This window comes from Ornithorhynchus anatinus, chromosome 4, assembly GCF_004115215.2.
Source record: "Ornithorhynchus anatinus isolate Pmale09 chromosome 4, mOrnAna1.pri.v4, whole genome shotgun sequence".
Lineage (NCBI taxonomy): Eukaryota > Metazoa > Chordata > Mammalia > Monotremata > Ornithorhynchidae > Ornithorhynchus > Ornithorhynchus anatinus.
The window spans coordinates 2,696,092-2,724,004 of NC_041731.1; the positions used below are offsets into that span (position 1 = coordinate 2,696,092).

General features: G+C 50.0%; 1 protein-coding gene across 1 annotated transcript; it reads right to left on the minus strand.

Annotated features, from left to right (window-relative positions):
* Positions 1–738: 738 nt before the first annotated feature.
* On the minus strand, positions 739–27,506 carry ATAD2 (ATPase family AAA domain containing 2). The gene is made up of 28 exons (XM_039911884.1): positions 27,261–27,506; positions 21,650–21,798; positions 20,978–21,027; positions 19,910–20,036; positions 19,257–19,359; positions 18,825–18,912; positions 17,849–17,965; positions 17,137–17,254; positions 16,251–16,358; positions 15,709–15,817; positions 15,299–15,414; positions 14,804–14,978; positions 14,226–14,314; positions 13,795–13,954; positions 12,997–13,087; positions 11,364–11,678; positions 10,972–11,104; positions 10,062–10,248; positions 9,109–9,294; positions 8,648–8,783; positions 7,779–7,975; positions 7,010–7,169; positions 5,775–5,897; positions 5,503–5,655; positions 4,313–4,702; positions 3,059–3,192; positions 1,964–2,092; positions 739–936 (listed from the first exon to the last, which is right to left on the minus strand). The coding sequence occupies exons 1-28, from the start codon at positions 27,504–27,506 to the stop codon at positions 892–894; spliced, it is 4,134 nt and encodes a 1,377-aa protein (XP_039767818.1). The 3' UTR covers positions 739–891.
* Between the last annotated feature and the right edge of the window lie 407 nt (positions 27,507–27,913).

Consider the following 27,913-nt stretch of genomic DNA (forward strand, 5'->3'; position numbering starts at 1 on the left):
CCGTTTCGTAGAATAGAAAATTAACTCACTGCAAATTTATTTATTGTACAACTCTGTACAATAAATTGGATGCTGATAGGGTATGAATTTGGAAGGCCATAATTTTCACATAGAAAGAGCTTTGTGGCTCAGGAATACCACAGATACAGAGAAACGTACAGATTGATAATAATCACCAATTTAGAATTCTGAAAATTTGCAAAGGACAACTTCGACGGTTCTGGTAACCGAGCCTCGAATAAGGGTGAATCCTCAAGCTACCGTGAGGGTGTGCCGGTGTCTTCGCATTCAGAGATTGAACAGTGACCTCTTAAAATGCTAGGGGCAGGGGGAAAGGCGGCAGTGACGTGGAAGGGGAGGATATGGTGGGTACAGGACACGGGACAGATCCAGTGGAAAAACCTGGCAGCAAACATCCTCCCGATGCATTCAAATGCTGACTTGATTTTAGACCTTCTCCTTAGGAAAGGGAAGTGGGCAACACCGTCATCTGTCTGGAAACATTTTCAATTACGAAAACAAATTTAATGATGTTCTGATACACGACTGCCCGCCCAAACTAAAAACCACCTGTAGGAAAAAGGGTTTTTAATATAGGTAATGGACCCTGTGAAATAGAGCTGAGAGAGCCGAGAGGCTATTTGAACAAAGACGTTAAATAGCCATATCAGTAAAACCCCATGACCTCGTCCTGGTCTCCACTGACCCCTTAACTTCTCTCCCAAATACACAAAGACCAAAAATTTTAAAAACTTTATTTTCTTAACATATTTTAATTACATTTTTAAATATATGGGAAAATGATCTTGACTAGTTATACAGATCTGGCAAAAATTAACAAATTGTAAAAAAAATGCAGAACTTAAAAGACTGCTCCATTTTCTCAGAATCTCATAATTTTGAACAATGAAAGGTTTTGACTTCTTGTTCCATATTCTAGTGGGAGAAACAAAAAGAGAAATAAATTTCAATACCAAAGGACAGAAAAAAGAACATAGAGGCATCGCCGCGTTTCAGTGTGTAAGAATGACGCCTTGAGGCTGTGGCTTTGTTTCTAATAACCCTAAGGATAAATTATATCTAGATACATGTATATATAGATATATTTAATGGGTTATTTTCTATATATGCACATATAAGAGGTGTCCATCTCCATCCAATGATATATTATCTCCCGATATTCAATCACCCATTCCCTGTAACAACATTAGATGCCAAAAAGAAAAACTAAAGTCCTGAAGACCCTACTCTAGCCCGTGCTTTGAGGAAGGTGAAGCGACGTGTAGTCGAGCACCAGAGTGAGATATGGGAATGGAACTGACATCCCGAGTTGTGCTTGTGGCCCGACTGGGGTGGTGGCTTACGAGAAGGGTTACTGGCTACCACCAAGAACTGGTTCCTTGGCCCTGCTTAGCACCCTAGTAACTGGGGCAGATACTGCCAGATGCCAAGTCGCTTACAGCCTCAGAATGAGTGAAACTTCCTGGTGGCAGGATGGATGGATTTGGCCCCAATATTGCCCCGTCTCCTCCCACTGGATCCCAACACACCGAGCCCATAGTGTTATTCTACGGTCGGTGACTGTACAAAGCCCGTGAACTAACACTTCTAAGGGGTTAAAGGATAAGCCGAGGCAGTCACTTTCTACCAATGTTTTTCACCCGGGGCCTGAAATTTCTCCAAAGGAAAATTAAAAACAAGTTCAGCTGCTGGCCTCTCTGATGAATTCCAAAAAGGGCCCCAAATGGCTCCTGACTCCACCCAGGAACACCAAATTAAATGATCAAAGTTAAGAAAAGAATATAAAAAAGAAAGCAGCTTTTGAACACTGTCGACCTTGATTTCATTCTATTTTAAGAAAGCCATCATTTGGCCGCAATTTTGAGCCCTCTTACTAGGCATTTATGTGAAAGAATGTCAATGCTGCATTAGGCACAGTGCACAGTAATCTTAGATGAACTACCTGAATTAGCTGTGTCTTGTCATAGTCTTTGCGGTGTTGATAAATGCACTGGCTGATTATCGCATACAATTTTTCCAGCTGAAACACATTGTAGCCTTTACTTTTCTCAACGACATTTTTCAACAGAAACTGAAAGGAAAGGAGACGGAATTATTAAATGCATTTTAAAATGGGCAAACCTTCTAGAATCTACATGTTGGCACCAAAATTCTCAGGCTAAATAACAACGAAACCAAAACTGGCCCCTGAGGGCTAATAACGAGCACTCTATGGTATTAAGTCAGGGTGATCCTAGCCCAGGCTTGTTAAGGGCCCTCTTCACGGCTCGATGACCCCTGACCTTCTCCTGAGTTTCCTCTAGGCCTCTCTCTCCTCCTGCCAACTCCCAACCCCCATTCCAGTTGTGTTCCAGGAGTCCTTGAGAGCTGGGTGGGCATGCACCCTCGGGGTGAGCACAGGAAGAAGGTCCCACAGACAAAACGTCACCCAGGCTTCTGCAGGTAGGATGACATTTTGGGCACTATTTGAAAATTGCTTTTAGAGTGGGGGGGTCCCGGAGGGATGTTCTTAAGGAAGGAGATGAAAACCACAACTAGAAATACGACTGAACGAAGCAGGGATCTAAGAGTGAAAAAGACCCAAACGGACTGTATATTACTTTTGGATCACAGCTGTATCCTATAGTTTGCCACTCGGCTTTAATTTCACCCTAAATTCCTACTCCTAACAATAGTACTAATAATAATAGCATTTGTTAAGCACTTACTAGGTGCCAAGCACGGTACTGAGTGCCGGGGTAGATACGAGATAACCAGATCAGACACCGGTCCCTGCCCCACCTGGGGCTCACAGTCTCAGGCAGAGCGAAGATAGGCATTTCATCCCCGTTTTACAGATGAGGAGAGTGAGGCACGGAGAAGCGACGTGACCTGCTCCTCTCATCCCTGAGCATTTTAGTGATGGCATCTCTTAAATGATCACTCTTCCCACCACCCAGCTGAACTCCCTAATGGACTGAGAGTCGGGGACACGGGGGTAGAAGAGGGGCAAGAAGGGGCAGGTAAACTGCAACGGAGACGCCATCTCTCTACGCACTTTCAGCCGCTCGTGGTCTACGATCAGTTGCGGGGTGGGCTCAGAGAGAAGCACCATGGCCTTCTTAATATCTATGAGCTGCTGCTGCTCAACTTGGGAACGGCGGGCACGAGTCATCCGAAGAACGCACGTTTCTAGGAAAAGGGAGAACGTTTGAAATGTTATAGCGCCATTAAAGAGAGGAAAGATCAGGGCTAAGAGGAAGCAAACCACTTGAGGTCGACTCCCCCCGACGCGAATTATTCGAGGACGGTTACTAGTATCTCTCCACGCTTAAGATGAAACGCGTCGGCTCATTTTAAATTGAAATCAGCTTTTCTTTCAAATACTTCAGGCCTCAGATCAAAGTTAAATCTTGGAGAGCGAAACGTACTGAGCATAAAACCCCAGCCACAGAGTAAGAGACTAAGTAAATCTAATCTAGGTACAAGAGAAAGGTGCGAAGGACGAAGATACGTCTATCTGAACTGGTGACTATGACATTCACCGCTAAAGAGCCAGCTCCACAGCAGCACCTTTCCCCGTAAAACTGTTGAATGTCATTCAAATAGGCACGCGTACATTTAGAACACTGCTGCAGTACAGAACTCAAGTCTGACATCAGTAAGAACCCAGAGGTTCCCTAAGGTAAAATAGGTTAAAACAAAAAAACCCAGCTTAACCTGCAGCCCAAAATTCTACTCAGAAAAGCAGTACGAAAATGCGCATTCTGCAACTCAAGGGCCCATCTTCAAATTGATTGGAATCACATGCCATCATCTTCGATGCCATCTCACGCTAGAGAGGAGAAAAAAATGAAAGGATTTCTCTCCCCGAGGTGCCCGTTCTGTGTGCCCTGAGGATCTGGGGCTGCTGACAGAGAGGATTTCAGCAAAGCGGCCTCAGTCAAGTGAGAGGCGGTGTGGAGAGATCAGAGGCCGACCATGGGAGGAATAGTTTGGGAGAAACTTTACTTTCTCCTTCGTCTGCCCCCCCGTGAAGGTAAACTTTTCAAGTCCTGGGACCGTGTCTATCAACTGTATTGCGTCCTCCCAAACCGCCTAGCACAGTGCTCCGCACACGGTAATTGCTCAGTAAATACCGGCCATCGATCGATCGATTCTGGGAAGAGCAAAGCTCCAAGACCACGTCTCAGGTGCTGGCTAGGCTTCAAACAGAAAAAGGTGGGGCGTTCTGGCACTGGGTCTCGTAACCTGGAACCACCACGGGAAAAGGCGGCTCACTGAAATTCACCAGTGGGGAAATCCACTTTACCTTTTGCCTCACTCTCTTCAGAATTTTCTGTCTGAGAACTGACACAGTCTCCATTACAGGCCAGGTTCTCTCTTCTCAACTCCGCATTTTCCTTGTCGGGACCAATCGAAGTCTTGTGGCAGGCAGCCTTAACGTTTATGTTTTCTTCATCCTTTTTATTTTCGGCGCTATTTTGCTGCTTTCCACCTTCTTCGACTGAAGAATCCCCGGTGGCTTCGGTTTCCGTGGGATCCATACTTGTGTTAGGGTTTTCCTGATCAGCACCGTCGCTCTCCATTTTGTCATCCTCTGTATTTCTGCTGTCATCTTTGGCCTGGGAAGTTTTCCTCCGTTTGGTTATGGTACCAAAGTACCACTTACTCTTTCTGCGAATTTTCCTCTTTGCTTGGGCTACAGAAGTTGTTGTTTTTTTTTTAAAAAAAAAAACAAAAACAAAAAAACCCACAACTCAAATGGACTTTCGACACTTTTGAAAACGTAAGCATTTTTTCTAGGGTGCAAATTCTCACCTTCCTATCTGAGGCCGCAAGTAGATTCGCAGATGGAGAAAATGGCTATTACCCCTAGAATTTTCAGATTATGATCTTGGACTGCAAACGTGTAGATCTGCTATTGCAAATTTAGAAACACGGCACATTTCCCCCATTATTCCCTTCTAGGGAGATGGGGATTTTTCTGAGAGAGTTCATCTAGGACTTCTGCCTGCTAGAGTCTATATACACTTCAAAGGGTAGTACGACTACCGCCGTATTATATTAGTTCTCCTCAAGCGCGCTGGCATTTTATATATTAATTCCGTCTGCTGTTTCATTAGTGTAGAACGACTTCACAGACCAAAAGTTAAAAACGGCCCAACGGCCCCGAAAGAACCTGTCGTCCCCGCTCCTCGCCTCTCACCCAAAGATAATAATAATAATAATAATAATGTTGGTATTTGTTAAGCGCTTACTATGTGCCGAGCACGGTTCTAAGCGCTGGGGTAGACACAAGGGAATCAGGATGTCCCACGTGGGGCTCACAGTCTTCATCCCCATTTTCCAGATGAGGTAACTGAGGCAAAGAGAAGTGAAGTGACTTGCCCACAGTCACACAGCTGACAGGTGGCAGAGCTGGGATTCGAACTCATGACCTCTGACTCCCAAGCCCGTGCTCTTTCCACTGAGCCACGCTGCTTCTCGTGGCTCACCCACCTGTGTGAATGGAAGGAGTGCTGCAGGCCAAAGGTGCGTTGGGCATTTTCAGTTTGTCGCTTGGCTCGGTGTCTGATCGCTTCCCCTCCGACGTGGGGTTTCCTCTTGGCATCACATAATAGTAGGAGGGTGCGTACTTGGAAGAGCTGCAGCCTTCAAAAGATAACAAAGCAGCTTAAAGATTTCCACTTTCTCCAGATCGCTCCGGTGATTGGTTTCAAAACCCCTCATGAATACGTTCGGGGGGTAGGGTACGCCAAGAAATGTCATACCTCTTTTCTTGCGAGACTCCTGAATTTCTTCACAAAGCACTTCAAAGTCTTCATCCAGTTCTTCTTTAATTATCGCATAGGCCGTGTCCCTTAGAGTACAAGCCCTGTGTCTGATGAGGCGATCTAAAGAACAAAGATCAAACCAGATATTCTGGTTGTAATTGGCCCCTGGAAGCTCGAGTGATTCCATTTCGGTTTTTAAAGGGATAATCCTTAGGGGAACACCGTGGCCGAAGAGCATGAGAATAAATAAATGAAAACATTAAAAATTGAACACCCAAGTTCTGAGTTCTCACAAGTACTGCCGGAACGCTAGCGTTTCAAAATATTCTCCTACCATTCATTTTTCATTCTTCTTCTAGTTTGTTACGACTTTCAGGACGGAAAGCGTAAAGGTCGCCGCCCCGGGTAAATAAGGAAATTAGGTATCGGTTTTCAACTACGGTTCCATTATAGACTATTCTGTACAAATAGAGAATAGGGGTGTTTTCAGTTTTGGTCCCCCTAGACGGAGCTCCTTGTGGGCAAGGAACAGATCTACCAACTCCGTTACACTGTACTCTCCCAAGCACGTAGTACAGTGCTCCGCACCAGGTAAGCGTCCGCTGACTGACTGAAATTTAAAGTCCGTGACCTTTAAGAGGGTAGGGAACCACCACCTGCTCGGTCCCACCTCCTCTGCCACTGTACTGCGCGTGTTGTCTCGGGGGACGGTGAACGCGTAAGTTGCTGCCCCTTTTTTGGGTGGTATTTGTTAATCGCTTACTATGGAGCCAGGCCCCGTTCTAAGCGCTGGAGTAGGTATGAGCTGATCGAGTTGGACCCAGTCCCTGTCCCAGCGGGGCTCACGGTCTTAATCCCCATTTTACCGATGAGGTGACCGAGGCCTTAGAGAAGTGAAGTGACTTGCCCGAGGGTCACAGAGCAGACCGGTGGCAGAGCCAGGCTTAGAACTTGGGTCCTCCTGACCTCTGCTCTAAGATCCACTAGGTCACGCTTCTTCCCCGCTTTGAACTCAAACCTCGCTGTGGCTCTGAGATGGGCCAAAATTAGACCCGGCAGCTGAGTCGGGGCCACCGAGCCCCTCGTGGAAATAGATCCCCGTCCCCCCGCGGGGATCACTACCTGCCTCTGAATCCCCCGTAGACCCCGCAGGTAGCCTTCCGAAGTCCCTGATTTTGCTCACCAGTGATCTCCGCGCGCTCGATGTAGAAACGGGAAGGCGTTATACTCACCCCCGGGATCTCTGTCTGGATTGTACTCCAAAGCGTTGCTGCAGATCAGGTCGATATCTCGCAGGTAGTCCTTGGCGGTCAAATATTTGTGAAGATCGATTTTACTGATCACGGACGAAAGATCCATCGGCTCCTTGATGACAGTAACGTAGTCAGGAACCTGTGATTTAAAGGACACGAAACAGAAATCGGGCAACCGCTCTCAGGCAGCTTTCCCGCGGGCCAGCTAGTTAATATCCATCTGTGTTACCCTGAAACGGTACCGAGTGTTGAAAGGTAACTTCTCATTGAAAAGTCTCTTCAACAAAAGAGGAACGTGGCTAATTATTTTCACGTAGCCGGAAATTCTGTAAACCGTCTAGACGTGTACCTGCGTATGTACATATAGAGACGTGTACAGTTATACATATTCTGAATACACACACACACGCACAAGGGTACGGTGATCGCTGCCTGCCAATTTTATAGAGGAGAAAGGGCTCCTCTGCCAGCGAGGGGCAGGAAGTAGAGAAATTCTAGCCATTTACTCCAGGAATCACTATCAGACCATGAAGGTGTGCCAGAACTCTCGTTCCTTTAGTCGGTTCGAGATGGCGACGAAAAAACCACCTAAAAACCCACTGACGAACCTGGAAGTCCCCTTCCTACCCGATCTCAGAAATTCTACCTAAAGAAAGTGCCTGTCGTGCAAGGGTGGATATCTCATCTGCAAAGGGGTGGGCGCTCAGAGGACTCATCAAAGATTTAGACCCAAATGGCGATCTAATACCTCATCGGGGTCAACGGGCTTGGTGAACACTCGGAAGCGTTTGTCGACAGCGAGCCTGTGGGTGACGTTCCTTAAAAAAATCCGAAGTTCCCGAAACGTGTCTTCTTCTTGTTCCTCGAGCCGTTTCACTTCCTCTGCTGTCAGTTGCCTTGGCTCAGGAAGTGGGGCCACGGGTAGAACTTCCAATGCCTGCATAACTTTGCCAGATCAGAACATTTTAGAAGCCGCGTTTAGAAATCAATCAAAGGATTTTCTGAAGCGTGTACTGTGCTAAGCGCTTGGGAGGGCACGATACAACAGAGCTGGCGGACAGGTCCCCAGCCCAAAGCGAGGGACGTGAGGCAAACGTTTGCAAACACACTTCGCGGGTTCGGCGTGGACGAGGGAGCCGTTGTGTTAAATACACAGAAGTCTCTGTTCAAAATCAAACACCTCCGTTTTCTAGGCTGTAAATTCAATTCCTCATCCCCCTAGTCATCTATGTCAACAAGATGCTTTAGTCCCTGTGGCGTTTATTCCAATTATCCAAAAGCATCCTCTAACGTGTAACGAAACAGAGGAACTCTGCAGGTCGCGATGGGCGCAATTTGCATTTCAGCTTTTGTCCCTTACTCCATCAGAGCAGCACTGTGAGTGAACGAGAGGAGAAGTGGAGAAGCAGAGAAAGAATCTTCATAGTAAAACAGGACTCTGAAGCCCCAGGGTGCAAACTTGGATAACAGTGAATAACAGCTCGAGGAAGAGCATTAGGAGTCCGACACCCGACTGATTTAGCAGAATGAAGACGTCCAGATGGCAGATTGAAAAACAGACCAGACTATTTGGGCGAGGGGACTGGAAAATCATTCACATTTCCCCAAACAGCTAACCTGCTCTCTTCCTTGATGCCGGAGGCTTAGCGGCTTGATTTAGAATCAGATCCTCAAAAAACGTGGTTCTTTCTTCTTTACCGGGCAACCGGACGTCGTACACCTCTCCGTAATCTTTAACGAATAAGTCCTGAACCTGAAACCCAGAAAGAGACGTTTCTGACAGCAGAAGAGGAGACGAGGCTTGCGAACGTTTTGCGGCGCGTGAGCGTGATCTTAGGGATAGGCCTTCCGGAAGAGATGGGATCTCAGCAGGCCTCTGAGGGTAGGGAAAGGGTGGTGATCTACCACACTGCGGGGTGGAGAGGCAGAGGGGAGCGCGGGAGCAGGAGGCCGGTCTCCTTAATGACGACATCCTTTCTGGTGAATTCTGTTCCTTAAACTCGCAGGTCCTGAATCCCACAAACTAACTCCAGATCTCTTTTCTCGAAAGGTCGGTTTAGAAACACTGGGAAGCATACCTCTCCCGGAAGATTACGGTAGCTTTCGTCGGAAGTTGCCAGCAGCAAAACTGGAGCAAAAGATGGAATGTTTTGCAGCAACGTGGTAAAGGTAGCTTTGAGGGTGAGTGTGACGGTCTCCCACCACAAGTGAATATGTGGCACATACACAATACTGGGTGCTGTCCTCTTCGCTTCACGAATCACCTAACGGGGAGAAGAGCATCGAGTCCGTCAGATGGGACTGAATGTCGAGATTCATGTCGGAGAAGCACCGTGGCCTAGCGGAAGGAGCACGGGCCCGGGAGTCGGATGACCTGGGGTCTAATCTCGGTTCTGCCCCTTGCTGGCTGTGTGATCTTGGGCAAGTCACTTCCCTCATCTGAGAAATGGGAATTTAATACCTGCTCTCCTTCCTACTTAGACTGCGGGCCCCACGTGGGTCCTGATGGTCTTATATTTACCCAGCGTTTAGTATAGTGCTTGGCCCGAAGTAACAAATACCACAGTTATTAAAATCACCTCCATCGTTAATAATAATCAGCCTTCCTGTTTGGAGTGGTGGCCGTCTCTCAGGTGGATTTTAAGACCCACAGAAGACCACGGAAGTAGACGCTGTAAAAACGAGACTATCACTACTATACCAGCTGGGTCGATATCCCATTACAAGAAATTTTGACTTAACAGATGACTGGGAACCGAATAACAGAACAGAGAAACAGAATTCCCTGGATTGAAAAGAGTCCCGGTCAGCGGAAACAAAACAAAACAAATTACACCCTACAATGATGACCAAAGTAAAATACCCAATTTAATCTGCTTACTTTTTTCAACAAAAGTTTGAAGTTAAGCAGGGCAGATAATGGGAAAACAATTGTTCACTACAACTAAAACAGGACGTGGAAATCCCAATTTTACCTACAGGGAGTTACGTTAACAGTCAGCCCGTCATTCCGGTCTTTTCCGTGAACTACCTGTGCGCATGTTTCCTCGGGGGATGTGGCGTTTACTCCAAAGAGAACAGGAAGGTCCAGGGTATATACTGTAAATTTTTCCAGAGCGTGAATTACAGCCGGTGCTAGGTGAGACCCCTGCCCAAATCCCGGCTCTCCCACTATCAAGATCCTCGGTCGGAAAGATGTAGGTTGGTGCCTAGCATTCCTAAGAAGAGAACGGAAGCTTGGATCATCTGTTTCCTAAAATCCTTCCCCCTTAATGTCGATATTGAAGTCTTCTACACCACTGAAAACAAAACAACTCCACGGCGATGGCCATAACGATATTATTCTGCATGTGGCAGTGTTGACTAGAAGGAAGCCCCGGGGAATTAGGAGATTTAGGCTCTTAATTCCAGCTCTACCTCTAGCCAGCTTCGTGACCTGGGGTTTGTTTCCTTCATTGCGAAATGGGGATAACATACCCACTCTTCCTATCGCCGGGAATAACGTCTGAACTGACTGTACCTACACCTCGGGTCTTAACAAGCAGAAAGGGTTTGGGAAATACGAAGATAAACTGTTGACGGCGGATTTTCACTCAACTACAGATAAATCTGCCATTTTGGAAAGTAAAAGTAGTTTGAAGACAATCTGCGTGGAAATTCAGCAAGAGCGCTTGCCGTTTTGACCAGGGTAGTAGGACTTAGCCGAACGACAGTTCTAAAATGTCTCGCAGAAAATAAAGCTAAAGAACATTCCCTACGTGGAGTCGTTTGACGGCTCTGCAGACCGACATCAGAGAAGAGTCGTAAATCAAAATGTTTTCATTTAAAATCCATTAGCTTTCATTTATGAACTGGCGCATTTTTATCTTGGTAATTTTAATCATATCTTTTCAGTTCAGAGAACTAACTTAAAAAGAAAAAAAAGGACAGAGAAAACTTACCTATTAAAATTCAGGAAATTAAGTTGTTCTCTATGCCGATTCAAGGCTTTTTGAGAGAGTCCATTTTCACATACTGGTAGAGTTTCTTCATCGCTGTAGGCTAAGTCGCTTTCCAAGAGAGGACCCAAGAAATCTAAAAATTAAAACAAAATATCCCAAAGCACACACATGACGTTAGTCACTCTCCTGGGAAGTATCAAGCAGATAATTAAAAGGTGAGTAGAAGACTCATGCTCTGCCTGGGTCGTTTTCCCACTTTTCCTTTTCTTCTGAAATTATTTCCCCACATTCTCACCTCCTGACGACCTCTAGTTTCACTCCGGCGCTTCACCGGCAGGATGTTTTCACGGGCAACTCTATTTTCCCACGTCAAAACCGGGGCAATTGCATACCTGATTCCTGTCTTCTCTTTATCCCAAGCTCTGCATGGGGGAAAACTCTTCGTAGAGCCCCTAAGATCTCGTTAACTGTACTTCCAAGGAGAGGTTTCACGATGGCGGAGAGGGCCTGTCCAGGTGAAGTCACGGCTCTCTGGGAGGCGGGAACGATCTTCTGCATGGCGACCAGAAAATCCTTCGCCGTGATGCTGATGGAAGAGAGATCCAACTGCAGCTTTTCACTGCTTGTGTATATCTGAGGATAACGCCTACGTAGGGCACACAGGGCGGCCTCAGCGCAGATGGACTTGATATCTGCACCGCAGTATCCTAGGAGCAGAACGAGTAAGTACGTGAGCGGGAAAATTAGTTCTCCACCAACCTAGAGATGATCTGCATTAAGGTGATCACAGGAAGCCTCACAGGAAGCAATCGACCCAAACTTTGGGAAAGAGGTAAGGGAAGATAAAAAAAAAAAAACCGTGATGAATGGGATTTATGTTGCCCTTCAACGCCCTCTGCCTCCTCCTCTCCCAGCCCCCGCTAACTTAGTGATTCAGCACTTACTCTTGGATCTGTCTCTTCCTCTCCACCCTCACGGTCCTTGCCCAGGCTTTTTTTTTTTTTTTTTTTTAAACTCAAGGACACACGAAACCTCTTCCTTTTTCAGGGGATGGTGCCTACCACCTTATCGTACTGCGGTTTCCCAACCACTTGGCACAGTGCTTTTACCCCCAGAAAGCACTCAACAAATACTATGGACTGGCCAAGTCCCCACTTTCACCCTCTTCCCTCTCTGGCTCTAGCCAGATGATCACCAAGTCTTCTCTGTTTTGATCGCACCAGAGCCCTCGTCGAATCCCTCCTTGTTAGCCAAAGGATTAAAGGCAAACTCTTAGTAGCAAGTTAAGGGCCTCCGATACCCTGCCACCAACTAACTCCTTAAAATTGGTCCCTCCTAAGCCATCGGCTAGACTGTAAGCTCCCTGGGGGCGGGGATCATATCTATCAACCATAATGTAGTCCCTCAAGCTCTTGATACGGTGTCTTACACAAAGTAAGCACTCCATAAGCACCATCAATGTATTGATCAGCGCTCTCTGCTCCAGCTAGGCAAATCTAACCTGCCCTAACTCAACCGCATCAAATCATTAACTGAAGCCGACCAAAATCTAGGTTCGCCCCCTCTCGTTTTCCTCCGGTCCGTTCGAACAACTCATAAATCCCTCTGAATTACTAACCCATTCTTACTTTGATATCAAAACTAAAGAGGCTTACGGAGGCTACCTAAGATTTCCCCGGATGTGGTCATTTTGACACTTGGCTACCGAATTCTGGGTATCGCCTAGATTATGGGTTTTCCGATGTTTGCTGATGTTCGCGATAGTTTTCCCAACCTCTCAGTTGTTAAATAATGTGTACAGACTGCACCCGGGTCACCCTGATTACAGATGTGCAAAGATGAATAACGGTGGCTAAAAACATGGATATAATCTTTCATTCCTGTGAGAAAACAGGTTATATAATCGAGGGGAAGAAAAAAGTTATTGAAATGTATGGGCTGGATATCAGAACTCATCAAAAATCGGCCATTTCGGTGTGATTCATCATAACGTTTCTTTAAAAATTGGTTTCTAAAAATGTTTACCAACACATTTTTCTGCCAGTTCGTCAAGGAAGAGGTCCAGTGGTTTAGGATTCCAATCTCGCGTGTGAATCTTCAGAATTTCTTTTCGAGCCTACAAACAAAGCGTTCCTCTTTTTAGAAACCAAAAAATGCTGCTAGATAATCCAAATTAAGACCTCAAGTCCAAGGATTTCTGCGTATTATCAAAAAGGTCATCCTCCAGCAGACTGCTCAAACAAAGCCAAAGAACCGATCTATTGATTACACCGTACAACTATACAGAACAGAGAAGCGGTGGATAGAGACGGGCCTGACAGTCAGAAGGACGTGGGTTCCGATCCCGGCTCTGCCCTTTGTCTGCTGTGAGACCAGGGGCAAGTCACAACTTCTCTGTGCCTCAGTTTCCTCATCTGTAAAATGGGGATTAAGACCGTCTGCCCCATGTGGGACACGGACGGCGCCCAACCTAATTCGCTTCTATCTATCCCAGCCCTTAATGTAGGGCCTGGCGCATAGTAAGTGCTTAACAGATATTGTTAAAAAAAATAACCTAAAAAGCAACTGAGGGAAGAAAAGGCAGCCAGAACAGACATTTACATTTTTCATTGAGCAACCCTCAATTGGAGCATTTTTTTTCTCATAACTTACAAGAAACAGTCTCTGGTCCTCACTCCTGATTACTAAAGGGCAACAATATTCAGAAACAGTCCTCTATTGGGCCAAGTTCATGACCCAAGTCTCCCAGCCTCCACTGTGCCAAGCCTTGGTGAACATCACTGACGTCTTAGTATAAAAATCTATTCCATTCACAGTCCTTACATCTTTATCTGGCAGATTGAAAAGGAATTCTCTGTCAAAGCGGCCGGGTCTTCGCAGAGCAGGATCGATAGAATCCAGCCGATTGGTAGCCCCGATGACCACGATTTCTCCCCGACTGTCCAATCCGTCCATAAGGGCCAATAACGTAGACACGATGGAACTGAAGAAGAAACAAGCTTCGGTCGGCAAGTTCGGAACAAACGTAAGCTTTGCAGTTACAAGAAGCCACTTATAATTGAATCCATCCCAGTCTTAACTGGTGCCCTCCCACGCCCCTATTTAAGGGGGATATTTAAAAAGAGCGTTACACATGGCTCCGTTTCCCAAGAGGTCACAGTCCAGCTCCCGGCTTCATGCGAAACCCAGAGCTGCGGAAAGTCATCCACAATTGTCATCTCTTACTGTCGAGATTCTTTCACACGAAGCCGTACCTGTGAATTTGATCTTGCCGGCTTGATCGAACGGGAGCCAGGCCGTCAATCTCATCGAAGAAGATGATGGAAGGGCGCATCTGATAAGCCTGAGAGACGAGATTGAATATCGAATTTGACACTCTCAAATACATCTTTGAAATAGATCCTGTCTTCACTTAATTACCCCCCCCAAGTTAGTTGCCCAACCCTAAATGAAACTGAAGAGCTTTTTGGGACGGAGAGTTAAGGGAGAGGAGAGAAAGAAAACTTGCAACCTTACGTATCAAACTGTGATAATGGAAGTGACTAACGACCACGGTCCCTCAGAAAAAAAGGATGGTGAAAAAAATCTAACTTCAGTCCATCAATAAAATGAATTGACTTCAATCCAGCCCATCCTCCTCAGGAAAAGAGCTTCTGCCAAGTGGCACATTGATGGAATACGTCGATACGAGACTGTTCAGTGTTTGACGGGACCGCAAGGTTTAGAGTGATTTTCCGGCTTACGATTTACAGGCATAATCAGCCCTCATCTCATCTGAATACTTCTAAGGAGGGCCACGAGTGGACACGAGCACACCATCTACTTTTCTTACCTGATCAAATAACAAGCGCAGTTGACGCTCAGACTCTCCTACCCATTTACTCAGACAATCGGCGCCTTTTCTCATGAAGAAGGCTACTCTTTTATCACCCCGACTGCACTCGTTGGCTAGGGCCCTGGCGACAAGGGTTTTCCCAGTACCCGGAGGGCCGTAGAACAAGCAACCCCTGAAAGACAGCATTGAATATTTTAGCTGCACGTTAAGAACGAGAGACGTAACACATCAAATTTTGAAAGGGAACTACTGAATCAAGCTCTTCAGAGTCTGTTTTTGGAGAAAGAAATCGCGGGAAACATTCACGCATCCTGTGGTCCGATACCTCAGTTTTCACAGGTGACAGGCTAAATCGTTTTGGCGGCCACCTTCGACAGGGAAGTTACAGCTAAGGTGTAGCTCCCCACTCTTAAGTAACACCAGCCATTTCGACAACAGATAACGGTACGTACGACTGCCTTCGGGCACGGACGCAAGCGAGAGCTAGATTACCTTGGAGGCTGAATTTTAAATCTTTCGAAGACTTCTGGATAAAGCAACGGAAAAACCACCATCTCCTTGAGTGCTGAAATATGGTTAGAGAGGCCCCCGACGCTATCAAATCGTACCTGATTACGGGGGTGAAGATTTGAAATTCGGAATTAAAAAAAAAAAAAAAAAACCAACACCACACAGAAAAAAGAAATCAGACCGAATATAACATTTCCTAGATGATTCGACTTTGGGCATTAGAACCCGTGACCTAAAAAGACCAAATCGCTTTGGATTTAGAGCGCTTTGAAACTAATGACGGTTTCTGCTCACAAGTATCTGCTTTTGAAATAACTTCTCCCTTTAGCCTTCCACAGAAACAAAACCATCCTCTAGACCACCCTTTGAACCAAAGAGATGTTAGCGCTCACTGAAGAATCAATTTGCATCGGATCAACATCAGCTAAACTTGCGCCAATCTTCATCCGGTCTTTATGAATTCCTTTTAAGTCATCTTTCCGAAAATTCAGTGGCAGGCATCTATTGAAAATAGTTAAAAATTAAACTAAAGTTAAGAAAACAGAAAATCTGGAACAAGGGATCTTTTTTTAAAAGACTACGCAGAGACCAACGATATGGAGTAGTGACTAATTGGGCTAAAAAGATGGCAAATGCATCTCATTGTTTTTAGAAACAGGGCACTGGTCACCAAAGTCCCTTCCTTGCCTAAAATCAAGGACGGAACGCACTACAGGCAGAAGAAAAGTTGAGGTCAAGATTTTGGAGAGGGGAAGTCACGCTGCAATTAAAAGTATAAACCGCCCCCGAAGATACACGTGTTTTGGGCGAACCAACTACCAACACACCGAAACTGCTCCTGTTCTCCGATTAAACACTCATTCAGCGAATTTTTTCGGTGATAAGAACACGGACCTGCACCGTCGCCAGTCCTAAGCGGCTGTTTAACATTTACCTGCTTATGGCTATATTGCGGCTCCTTTTCCTTCGCCTCTCAAACTGTTGCTCGTCGTCCGAGGAGGAGGAAGACGTCGAATCGCTGTTGTGGATGGCATGCCTTCGTCTGCAAAATGGTTATTGTATTGTCACGCTGGAGAAGAACCATGAGGGTTCAATAAAATGATCGATTCATCAGGACCGGAATCAAGACACGCCACAGAGTTAACTCGTTTCCTAGAGGACTCGATCTAACCCCCTCGCCCCTCTCTGGCATTCAGGGCGACGGCAATTCCCATCCCCGGATGCCCGGCTCTGCAACTCCCGCTCTCTTCCAGTTACGCCGAGGACGACCGTATTCTTTTCCTGTTGTTCTTTTTTTGTCTTCCCGCGTACCGCTTTGGCTTTCGGCCTCCGCTTTCCAAAGAAAGTGGGAACCCCTCAATCCTTCATCCCTGTCCTCACTGAAGTCACTCTAAATATCACACCCCGTGACGACCTGCAAGATGAGTCAGGGCCAAGGGCTGATCGCTCCTGTGGAGGCCTGGGATTTTCTGTTCCAGGACCACACGGCACACCCGAATTCTCCCTACCAGCCGTCTCGCGGCACTCACCGCCGAGGAGAGGGGGCCGGGACGGAGGGCAGTGCGGATCATCGGCACTACTGCCCAGACGACGTCAAGCTCCCGTTCTAAGGGCACACTTCCCCTCTTCCTGTCCAGCGCCTCAGCGGAGCTCTCTTTAAATGGCAGAGCGCCGGCAAAGGAACACTCGCTGACTCGGACTCTCGCTTCGTCGGACCATAAGCCCGTCGTCATCGATTGGAAGGGAGAACCCTACGAACTGCCCACTACACGGAATAGGCTCCCGATAGCCGGGAGGCCAATTAGCCGCCAACAACTAACCGGTTCATCCTTTTACAGTAGGGGCTTCTTGGTCCTGCGGAACCAAACCGGTATCGTTGTCTCTGAGGAGAGGCTGGGACCCGATAAAACATGTTGCGTTTCCTCTGGTGCTGGGGCTCTACATATATATATTAAAAAAAAATTGTTACAACAGGTACGTTGAACTTCAGCATTTCGCATTCAAATGCACAAGTGCTTATTTAGGAGATCCTAAAATGACCTTCCTTGCTTATGAACGGCTGAAGAGAAATGATACAAAAATGTATCTACAGGGATTCATGCTTACCAGGACGTAAGGCGTGACTACTTAGAGCAGTTAAAAGGAAATATAAAATAATTAAAACGTGCGTGACTACTAAGAGCAGTTAAAAGGAACTATAATTACAAGCTCACTCAGAAACAGCCTCAAAAAAATCGCTAAGAAATGAATACACATAGTTCTTCGAAATAAGCCCCACCAGAACCACACCTTTTAAAAGCTGACCGCAGAGATCTAATACTGATCTCACGCCGTCAAATTTTGCTGCTTTAGAGCAGCTTCAGTGGTTTGACGAGAGAGAAGCCAAAGGGCGGCGAGCCCTGAAAAACTGCATAAAAAGAAATGTAAAATAAGCCTCTCCCCAAGCTGACGTTTTCACGTCAACAACAAGAAGATAAACGCTTCTTAAAAAACCCCTTTTCCATTGTCCCCACACGGGCGCAGGATGCTCACTTGCCAATGGTGCCTGGTAAAGTACAGTGGCTTTTCTCTGGCGGAGGTCATAACGTTTCTGATTATCTCCTCCATCTTCATCCTCATCTTCCTGATCTTCACCTTCTTCAGAAGATTCTGGAATTGTGGAATACTCTGTTTTAGTGTCAAGAAAGTACGCTCAAGCTACAACACGACTGGGCTGTCGGTGTTAAAAAGCAAAGCAAAGACGAAGCAAAAACAAAAGTTGTAGAAAAGCCTTCAGCTTAGCAATTAATATTGGGAAGAACTTCTCTACAATTGAACGCCAAAAATCCCCAACACCTGTGCTCCCCCCCAAAAAGCAAAAAAAAAAACCCCAGAAATCCACCAACCCTTCTACCGCCTCAACTGTTAAATAACCCGGGTTAGCAAATGAATAGAATAGATACTCTCCTATCTCCACCTCAAATGAAGGGGACGGGGGCGGGTGGTTCTGAACAGTACAAATCCCTGGGTAGATGGGGGTGTCCGTGTGTACAACTGCCCCCATCCAGCGTTGCCCACGACGCGTTCTGCAAAGGCAGACTGGAAGAAAATGGCATTTTACTGAAAATTCCCTATCTTCTCAGTGTTGAGATGAACAGTCGGTGAATAGGAAGCGATCGGGAGCGACTGGAGACGTGTGGTTCCAGGAACGTGTTAACGTGAGTGGGCGCTGGGTCTCGGTCACTGGCGTCAGCCAGTGCTATACAGCTAAGCCCAACGTGTTTTGTTTCTTTTACGGTCTCGGTTAAGCACTTACTATGGGTCAAGCACTGTTCTAAGCCCTGGGGTGGATACAGATGGGACACGGGCTTCTTACTGCTGGGCTCGGTTCACTTGCTTGGGTCTGTCTCGACCTACGGAACTGCCCGTCAAAAGCGGCCTGGCTGCCGTACGGAGCCACTTGCAACTAAACCAGAGAGTACTCAAACGGATCACGACCTGACAGAAGCAACCCAACGGCAACACTAACCTTCACTGCCCTCTTGATTATCAGTGGTCTCTTCATCCGTTCTTTGAACGCTTTTCTGTTTTCCCCTAGAGTACATATCTAGATTCTCCTAAAAGCGATTTAACGGAGACTATTAGGAAGTTGAAAACAGAACGGTCTCAGACCCCACAAAACCAAAGTAAAAAGCATCCTAAATCTACCTTGACATATGAGGGTACTCAGTCTTACTGAAAAAGGGCTAGAGTTGGCCATAACGGTTAACCTTTTCGTGATTAACGTCCTTTACGATAGAACAGCCACACCTCCCCACCCTCCCTTTGGGAAAAGGTGACGTCCGACTTGAGCGCCTTGAGCGACGGGGCCGGCGCCGAGGACGTCTGACAGACTGGTTGAAAGAAAGCTAAGTTGGAAGACTTAATTTTGCACCGTGAATGAAAGTTAATGTATATTTACTTCTTCCGCATCATTGAACACTCCTAAATCTTCCAAGTCTATCATTCGGCGTCTGCGCATCTTCTTCATGTCATCCATTTTTTGAAGAACGGCTTCTGCGGTGCTTTATCAGAAAACAACTTGAGATGAAAAGAGGCCGACAAACCACCGGGGGGGGGAAATTTAACAGACGCAAAATTGGAACGTATGAAAACGGAGAAGTGTCAGGTTAGTACAGTACGAGGGAGCCGCAACAAATTGCCCGAAAAAGTCTTGACGAAGCCACGCTTTCAAGTAACTTTTGTAGCACTGCGCATGTTAAGACCAAAGAGCACACCACCCATCTCCCTTCCAAACAACAGGAACTTCTGAACCACAGATCCAACTGCATTTCAAAATGCGTAGGTTGTTATTCTTTGAGCTGGAATTGTTGACTACACCAAACCCAGAGGAACACGCACGGTCTAACAAGAAGCAAAACGGAAAACCGATTGGATTTTGAGCAGTCACGTTCACCCCTTCTTCAAGCAGGAAATCTGAGATCTCCAACTATCGCAGCACGTAGGGTAGAGAGAATCCAGATTTCCTAACTTGCCGTTTTCTGATTGGAAACATTTACCGCCCCGTGGGTACGACTATGAGCTTGCTTCAGCATTCTCACGGACTGTACTTACTTTGTTATAAGTTTGTCAAACAGCACGGACTGGTTCATCGAACTGTAGCGACTTCTGATCCTGCAACTTCGGCGAACTTCCACGTCGCCATGCTCTTCGTGAAGATTCTCTGAAGCTCCGACTTTGTCTGTGGGAACAAAATCGAGAGCCGTTGTTCCCCAGAACCCAAAAATCTCGCAGGAGAACTACTAATAGTGTGAAACGCTCTCTCTCGAGCGCCTAGTAAAGTGCTCTGTAAGCAGTATCACTGATGATGAAGATGCTCTGAATGCCCGTGAACATCTGAATTTACAATTGAGTGGGTTTTACTATTACATACTTCAAAAAGCTCTGTTCCACCTTGGAGACTGACGATTAAATGATTTGGAGTGGCTTTTTAATACTAGGAATGCTGAAGTTAAAGTTATCCAGAATGGTCCTAAAGCTTCCCGGCATTCACTCTTTTCCTTCTTAACCAACAGAAATGAGATTTTAGAGTGACTCCTTCACTCAAAACAAAAATCAGCGATGTTCGCGATGAGCTGAATGGATAACCTTGGGTATTTTTTTGAGAATGTTTTCTAGAGTATCGCAATACCACAGCGATGAAAAACTACTAAACTACTCCGCCTCCGCTACCTTGTCGGTAAAATGAGGGTCAAAACTGTAAGCCCCAGGTGGGACCTGGGCTGTGTCCAACCTGCTGGCCTTGTATCCACCCCCGGTCCACTGCACGGTGTCTGGCAAATAGTTCATTCATTCAATAGTATTTATTGAGCACTATACTAAGCGCTTGGAATGTACAATTGGGCAGCAGATAGAGACAATCCCTGCCCAATGATGGGCTCACAGTCTAATCGAATGTAATTAGTAAATAATTACAATAAGTAAATAGTAAATGCTCAACAAAGACCACTGAGGAAAAAAAAAAAAAAAAGAATTAACACTAACGCACCGGTCAGCGGCAAATACTGTCGGACTATGGATCCGGCAGCGACTCTTTAGGCAACCCATATTCCAACTCAAGTGGTCCGATTTAGAAAGAGTTGGGTGTAGACACTACGTACTTTAAAAAGTCTTTAATGTTACCTTCTTTGCGATCTTCATTTTTCTTGACAGCCTGTAGCCTGGCAGTTTGCCTGCGTGAGACAGAAAGTTATTCGAGCGGTTTGAAAAACAACCGCATAAATTTCACCCTCAGATGTAAAAATTCTCTTCATTCCACAGGCCAAACTAAACCGCTTTAACCTTCCAAATGTATTTAAAAGAGACACCCCCAAACTTACACGGCGGAAGAAAATCTTGAGAAGCAATGGAAAACGGGCTTCGAAGAACATTACGAGGAGGTGAACGGTCCTTAAAACAGAAATGAACCCTTCTGCCTTAAACTCTCAGCTACTGGGGTCCCTATCGAGATGAACCACGGTGTTCCTAAAACCGACGGAGAAACTATCGCAACGCTTCGACGGAGCAGCTGTCCACCGTCTGAGGGGTGAGGCAGCCGGTCGCTCGGTGAGAATGGGAACCATTATTCTTACCAAATAAAGGAAAAATCTAGAACTGTTCTGAGGGCCCTCCACCCCTCCTCCACCTCGACATAAACTCCAGAAGACCGTACGTATTGCTAACGGTTATATTTGGGAAACACTGGCTTCTTCTGCCGGGACGACGGAAACGCGCTATTGAGCCCAAACTCTTTCCAATTACCCTTTGGACCGATAGCTAATCTAGAATTTCAAAAACACGGTATTTTTCCACTACCTGGTAAAGTGCCTTCCGTTAATGTTATTTTCACTTGACAACTCCGTATTCTTGTCGAAGCTGGAATCTGAAGAGCGTTGACCATTTTTCTTCAGCGATCTCAGAGAGTGCGTATTGAAGTTTTTGACCTCCTTACCCGGAGAACAATCCTTTAAAGAGAAACGTCAAACTTTAAAAACTCTCCTACACAAAGCCCCCCCACTAAAACTGATGGATCTATTAAAAAGTCTCTATCTATGCTTTGTTAATTCCAGCCGGAACGTTAGCGGGTGAGCCAGGGTTCCGATTATTCATTTCTCCATTCGATCGGATTTATTGAGCGCTTACTGTGTGCAAAGCGCTGTCCGAGGCGCTTGGGAGAGGACGGTATAACAGCTAAACAGACACGTTCCTGCCCGCAACGAGTTCACAGTCTAGAGGGGGAGGCAGACGTTAATATAGACAGATATATCAATAGATAAAGTGCATATATACACCGGTATAAAACATATGCGCCGTGGGCATCACACTGAATACGCAAGTGATTTCACCGGTGTCTACTGAGCGTTTACTGCGTGCGCTCATTCGGTCGTATTCCTTGAGTGCTCACCGTGTGCTGAGCACGGTACCACGGGCTTGGAAAGTACAATTCTGCAATAGAGGCAATCCCTGCCCACCCCAGGAAAGGACAACTGAGTAAGTAGGCACGATCCTTGCCCACAAGGAGCTCTAACCGTTTCGTAAATACACTCGACCGCCGATTTTATAAACCGCTAGCGGGCTACGACCCATCACGTTCCTGAGGCACAGACTACGGGTCCTAATCCTGGGCCCGAGCTCTCCCCACCGAGATCCCTCACTCTGCACTTCCTGGCCTGGGTCATCAAGGTCTTTCGGTGGGTGGCCCGAACACTTTGGGCACTACTGTTCTGTTCCCAAACGGAACTCCTCGGTTCCCACGCAAACCCTGCCCACCCGCCCCCCGTCTCTCCCATCGCTGCAGACGCCACCACCGTCCTCCCTCTTTCACAAGTCCGTAGCCTCGGCGCGGTCCTCGACTCTTCTCTCACGCTCCACCCCCACGTTCGATCCGTCACCGGATCCCGTCGGTTCCACCTTCCCCACGCCGCTGAACTCTGCCCTCTCTTCTCCATCCAAACTATTAGGCAGATCCAGGCACTTTTCAGCCTCCATGATGACCTGCCCGCCACCTGTCTTTCTCCACTTCAACCCATACTTTACTCTGCTGCCCAGATCATTCTGTAGAAAGACGTCCGGTCCGTGTTTCCCCACTCCTCCAGGATGGATGCGGTCCATCCACCTCCGTATCGAGGGGAAACTCCCGACCCTCGGCTCTTAAAGCTCTCAATCGCCTCGTTCCCTCCCTCTCCTTACCTTTCCTCTCCGATCTGCTACTACAACCCGGCCCGCACCCTTCGCTCCTCTGATGCCCAGCTACTCAGTGTCCTGGATCTCATCTATCTGGTCGCCAACCCCTGGCCCACGTCCTCCCTCCGGCCTGGGACTCCCCCCGCCCCCCCATCCCCATTCGACCAGGCCGCCGCTCTCCCCCACCTTCGAAGCCTTCTTATAAAATCTCACCTCCTCCACGGGGCCTTCCCCGATTAAGTCCTCGCGTCCCCTCTTCCCCGTCCCTTCTGCCGCCTGGGCCCTAAGATCTGTACCCTTTAAGCACTCGATGTTCACCTCAACCCCACCGCGCTTCTGTATATACCCATAATATTTTTATTTATATATTAACGTGTCTCCCCCTCTAGACCGTCAGCTCTCTGCGGCAGGGAATATGCCTACCGATTCTTCTGTAGCGTACTCTCTCAAGCGCTCAGTACGGTGCTCGGCCCAGAGTGAGCCCTCAGTAAACACCATCGATTGACTCAAGTCTCACCCTTTCCCGAATCTGACTGCTTCTTTCCCCCTCCAGCCCTTCTCTCCTGCAAAATCCCACCTCGAGTCAAATAGAAACCCCTTCCCGTTGGGATGGCGGCTCTCCACCGGCTCTCTGCAGCTTGCACGTCGGCTCTCTTTCCCCGCTCCCGCCCAGCTCGCCCCCTTCGCTCCTCCCAAGCTCGCCTAACAGTACCTTGCCGGTGAGACCCCTGCTTCCGCATCCTTGCCTGGAAACTCCCTCCCCATCCGAATCCTCCAGACCACAGCTCTCTCCGTCTGCGAAACACCCGGCTGAAAGTCCCTCAGACCGTTCCCCGCCGCCCCAAACCGCATCGACTTTCCGACCACCCACGGGAGTCGGGTATTGAACTCCCTAGCCCCCGTCCATCGTTCCCGGGGGGGGGGGGGGAATCTCCCGCCTCTTTTCCAAATGCATCTCTTCCTCCTGCTCCAACCCCATCCCTTCACACCTTACGAAAACATCCGCATCCGCCCTTCCCTCCCCGACTCCTATCTGTAGCCGCTAGCCTCCAACAGCTCCTTCCCCTCCGCTTTCAAACGCATCCCTCTAACTTCTAACCTCAAAAAACCGTCCCTCGATGCCACTGCACCCTCCGGCTACCACCGCCGCCTCCCTCCTCCGATTCCTGCCCGACGCCTCTGGAGCCAGGGGTCTACTCCCTCTACCTCTGCTTCCTCTCCTCCGGTTCTCTCCTCGACCTCCCTCCTGTCCGGTTTCTGCCCCTCCGCTCCACTGAAACTGTCCTTTCCCAAGTCACCGATGCCTCCTCCTTGCCAGATTTAACCCGCTCCTCGATCCTAATTTTCCCGAATCCGCTCAGGCGGCTTGGATACTGAGGATCCACCCCCTTCTCCCGAAAACACAGTCTCCTCTTGGCTTCTCCGTCCCTGTCCTCTTCCGGTTCTCCTCCCTGTCCTCCTCTGGTTCCCCTCCTTCTCCGGCCGTTCCTTCTTGGGTTGGTTTCCCGACCGCTCCTCCGCCACCCAGACCGTAAACGTCGGGGGGAAAGGAGGGAATCCCTGAAGGCTCTCCACTTACCCTCGCTCCCAGAGTTTCAACCGTGCGGATGAATGATTCCCAGACCTACCCCTCCAGTCCCGACCTCTCTCCTCCGCAAGATCCCATTTCCTCCCGCCTTCGGGGACGACCCGCCGGCCCCTCCGGCTTAACGGATCCAAAAGGGAACTCCGTCTTTTCTTTCATGATATCTGTCCCCAGCTTACTACGGGCCGGGCACGGCGCTAAGCGCCGCGGCGGATACCAGCTAATCGAGTCGGGCGGGCGGGGGGGGGGGGGTCGTGCCCCGCGTGGGGCTCACGGTCCCCATCCCCACGGTCCAGGTGAGCTGGCCGAGGCCCAGAGAGGTAAAGCGATCAGCCCGAGGTCACGCGGGCAGCGCCGGGATCAGAACCCAGGTCCTTCCGCTCTCCGCGCGAGGCCACGCCGTGCCGCTCCCTCCCGTCCTCTCCGCTTCCACCGTAACCCGGCCCCGCACGCTCTGCTCCTCTGTGGCCAGCTCGCTCGCCGCGCCTCGATCTGGTTTCTCCGGCTGTCGGTGGAACCCGCGCTGGTGCCCTCCCCGCCCCGGCATACGTGAGGGACTCCCGATTTTCCAAGCCACCCTAAACTTGGATCTCCTCCAGAAAGCCTTCCCTGACTGATCCTCCCCCACCCCGCCACTGTGGCCTCTGTAACCCCCTAAGCACTCAGACGCTGGCCCTTCCACCCTCCCCACACTCTGGGCCAAATCCTTCCCTTCGGCGGCTCCCCCTACCCCTCAGAGTATTTCACCGTCTCTCTCTCCGTGCTCCCTGCAGGCCGGAATATCTACCGACTCCATTATACCGGACTCTCCCCGGCGCTCGGTACGGGGCTCTCAGCTCGTCACGGGCGGGGGACGTATCTACCGACGGTCACCCCGGACTCTCCCGGGCGCTCGGCACGGTGCTCTTCGCCGAGAGAGCGCTCCGTAAGGACTATCGACCCACCCCCAGCCCGTCGGCCCGCCGTGGGCGCCCGCCGCGTCCCCCGCCTCGGTGCCGCCGCGCTCTCCCCGGCGCTTGGCGCGGGGCCCTCCCCCGAGTAGGCGCTCGGTAGAAATGACCGACGGGCTTCCGGACCGTAAACGCTCCGTGGGCCAGGGACGCGTCTACCAACTGTTACGGCGTCCTCTGCCCGGCGGCGCGCGGAGGGGCCCGCGTCCGCTCGGCCCTCGGCCGGCGGGATGGGTCGAAGGCAGGTGCCGTGGGCTCCTCGGCGGGGCGAGAAGGGGAGGAAGGGGGGAGGTTTCGGCCCGTCCGTCCGTCCGTCCGTCCGCCCGCTCCCGGGGCATCCCGGCCCCGGGAGCCCGGGGGGGGGGGTGGCGGCTCCACCGGCCCAGGGGCCGAGATGGCGGGCTGGGCCGCCCATCCTCCCTCCATCCGCCCCCCCGGGATGTCCGTCCGTCCGTCCTCCTGTCCGTCTGCCGGCCCCCCCGTCCATCAGTCTGTCTGTCCTTCCTCCTGCTCGTCCCCCCGTCCTCCTCCGGCCCATCCTCCTGTCGGCGGGTCGGTCGGCCCGTCCCCCTGTTCCTGTCCGTCCCCGTCGGCCTGGCTGTGGGCAGCCCGTCCTTCCCGCCACCTGCGGGGCCCCTTCCTCTTCCTGCCCGCTCTTCCTCCTCCCTCCTTCTTCCTCCTTAGCTGCCTCCTCTTCTTCCTCCTCCTCCCTTTCTTCCTCCTCCCCTTCTTAGTAATAATCATAATGTCGGTATCCGTTAAGCGCTTACTCTGTGCGGGGCCCCGTTCTGAGCGCTGGGGTAGACCCAGGGGAATCAGGTGGTCCCACGTGGGGCTCTCGGTCTTCATCCCCATTTGACAGATGAGGTCACTGAGGCCCAGAGAAGTGAAGCGACTTGCCCACGGCCACCCAGCTGACAAGTGGCAGAGCTGCGATTCGGACCCGTGACCTCTGACTCCAAAGCCCGTGCTCTTTCCACTGATTCTTCTTGCTCCTCCTGCTCTTCCTCCTTTCCTCCCCTTTCTCCTCCTCCTCCTCCCCTTCTCCTCCTGCTCTTCCTCCTCCCCTTCTTCCTCCTCCTGCTCTTCCTCCCCTTTCTCCTCCTCCCCTTCTTCCTCCTCCTCCCTCTTCTTCCTCCTCCTCTTCCTCCTCCTGCTCTTCCTCCCCTTTCTCCTCCTCCCCTTCTTGCTCCTCCTCTCCCTCCTCCTGCTCTTCCTCCCCTTCTTCCTCCTCCTTTCCTCTTCTTCCTCCTCCTCCCTCTTCTTCCTCCTCCTGCTCTTCCTCCTCCCCTTCTTCCTCCTCTCTTCCTCTTCTTCCTCCTCCTGCTCTTCCTCCCCTTTCTCCTCCTCCCCTTCTTGCTCCTCCTCCTCCCTTCCTCTTCTTCCTCCTCCTGCTCTTCCTCCTCCTCCCTTCCTCTTCTTCCTCCTCCTGCTCTTCCTCCTCCCCTTCTTCCTCCTCCTGCTCTTCCTCCCCTTTCTCCTCCTCCCCCTTCTTCCTCCTCCCCCCTTCTCCTCCTGCTCTTCCTCCTCCTCCCCTTTCTCCTCCCCCTTCTTCTTCTTCCTCCCCCTCCTTCTCCTCCCCTTTCTCCCCCCGCCCGCCCGCCTTCTTCTTCTTCTTCTTCCTCCTTCTCCTCCTCCCCCTGCTCTTCCTCCCCCCTCCCCGGCCCCCCCCTCCGGCCTCCCCCCCGGCCGCTCCCTGCTCGGTGACCTGGTGTGGCGCGGCGCGGCCGGTCGTCGTCGTCGTCGTCGTCGTCGTCGTCCTCCTCCTCCTGGCGGGGGGCGGGGGCGGGGGCGCGCGGGGGGCGCGGAGGAGGCGTCCCCGGGCGCGCGCGAGGGCGGGCGGCGGGTTTCTGCGGGCCCCGGGGGAGCCCAGCGACAGGAACTCGGAGCTGGAGTCCATGAGGTCCGACAGGTCGCGGCCGGGCGGGTCGGCGCCGCTGCGGAGGATCACCATGGCCGCCCGGATCAATGAGGGATCGATGTGGGGGGGGGGGGGGGGAAAACGACGGGGGAGGATGGACGCCCCGGCCCGGCCGCCGGCCGCCCCTCCGAATTCTGGCGCCACGAGCCTCCCCGCCCGCCGCCGCCGCGCCGCCGCCCGGATCCCTCCGCCGACCCCCCCCCTCCCTCCCCTCCCCGTGACGTCACGGAGCCCCGCCGCCGGAGCGCCGCGCCGGGGCAGGGGAAGCCGCCGGCCCGCCCGCCGCCCGCCCTGCGCCCGCCGGGGCCGGGGCGGCGCGGCCCGGGGAGGAGCCCGGACTCCGGAGGCGAGGGGGCCGGCCCGGCCCGCCGGGATTCTTTGGCGCGCGCGCCGCCGCCGCCGCGAGTCCCGGCGCGCGCGGCGGAGGGAGGCGAGGGGCG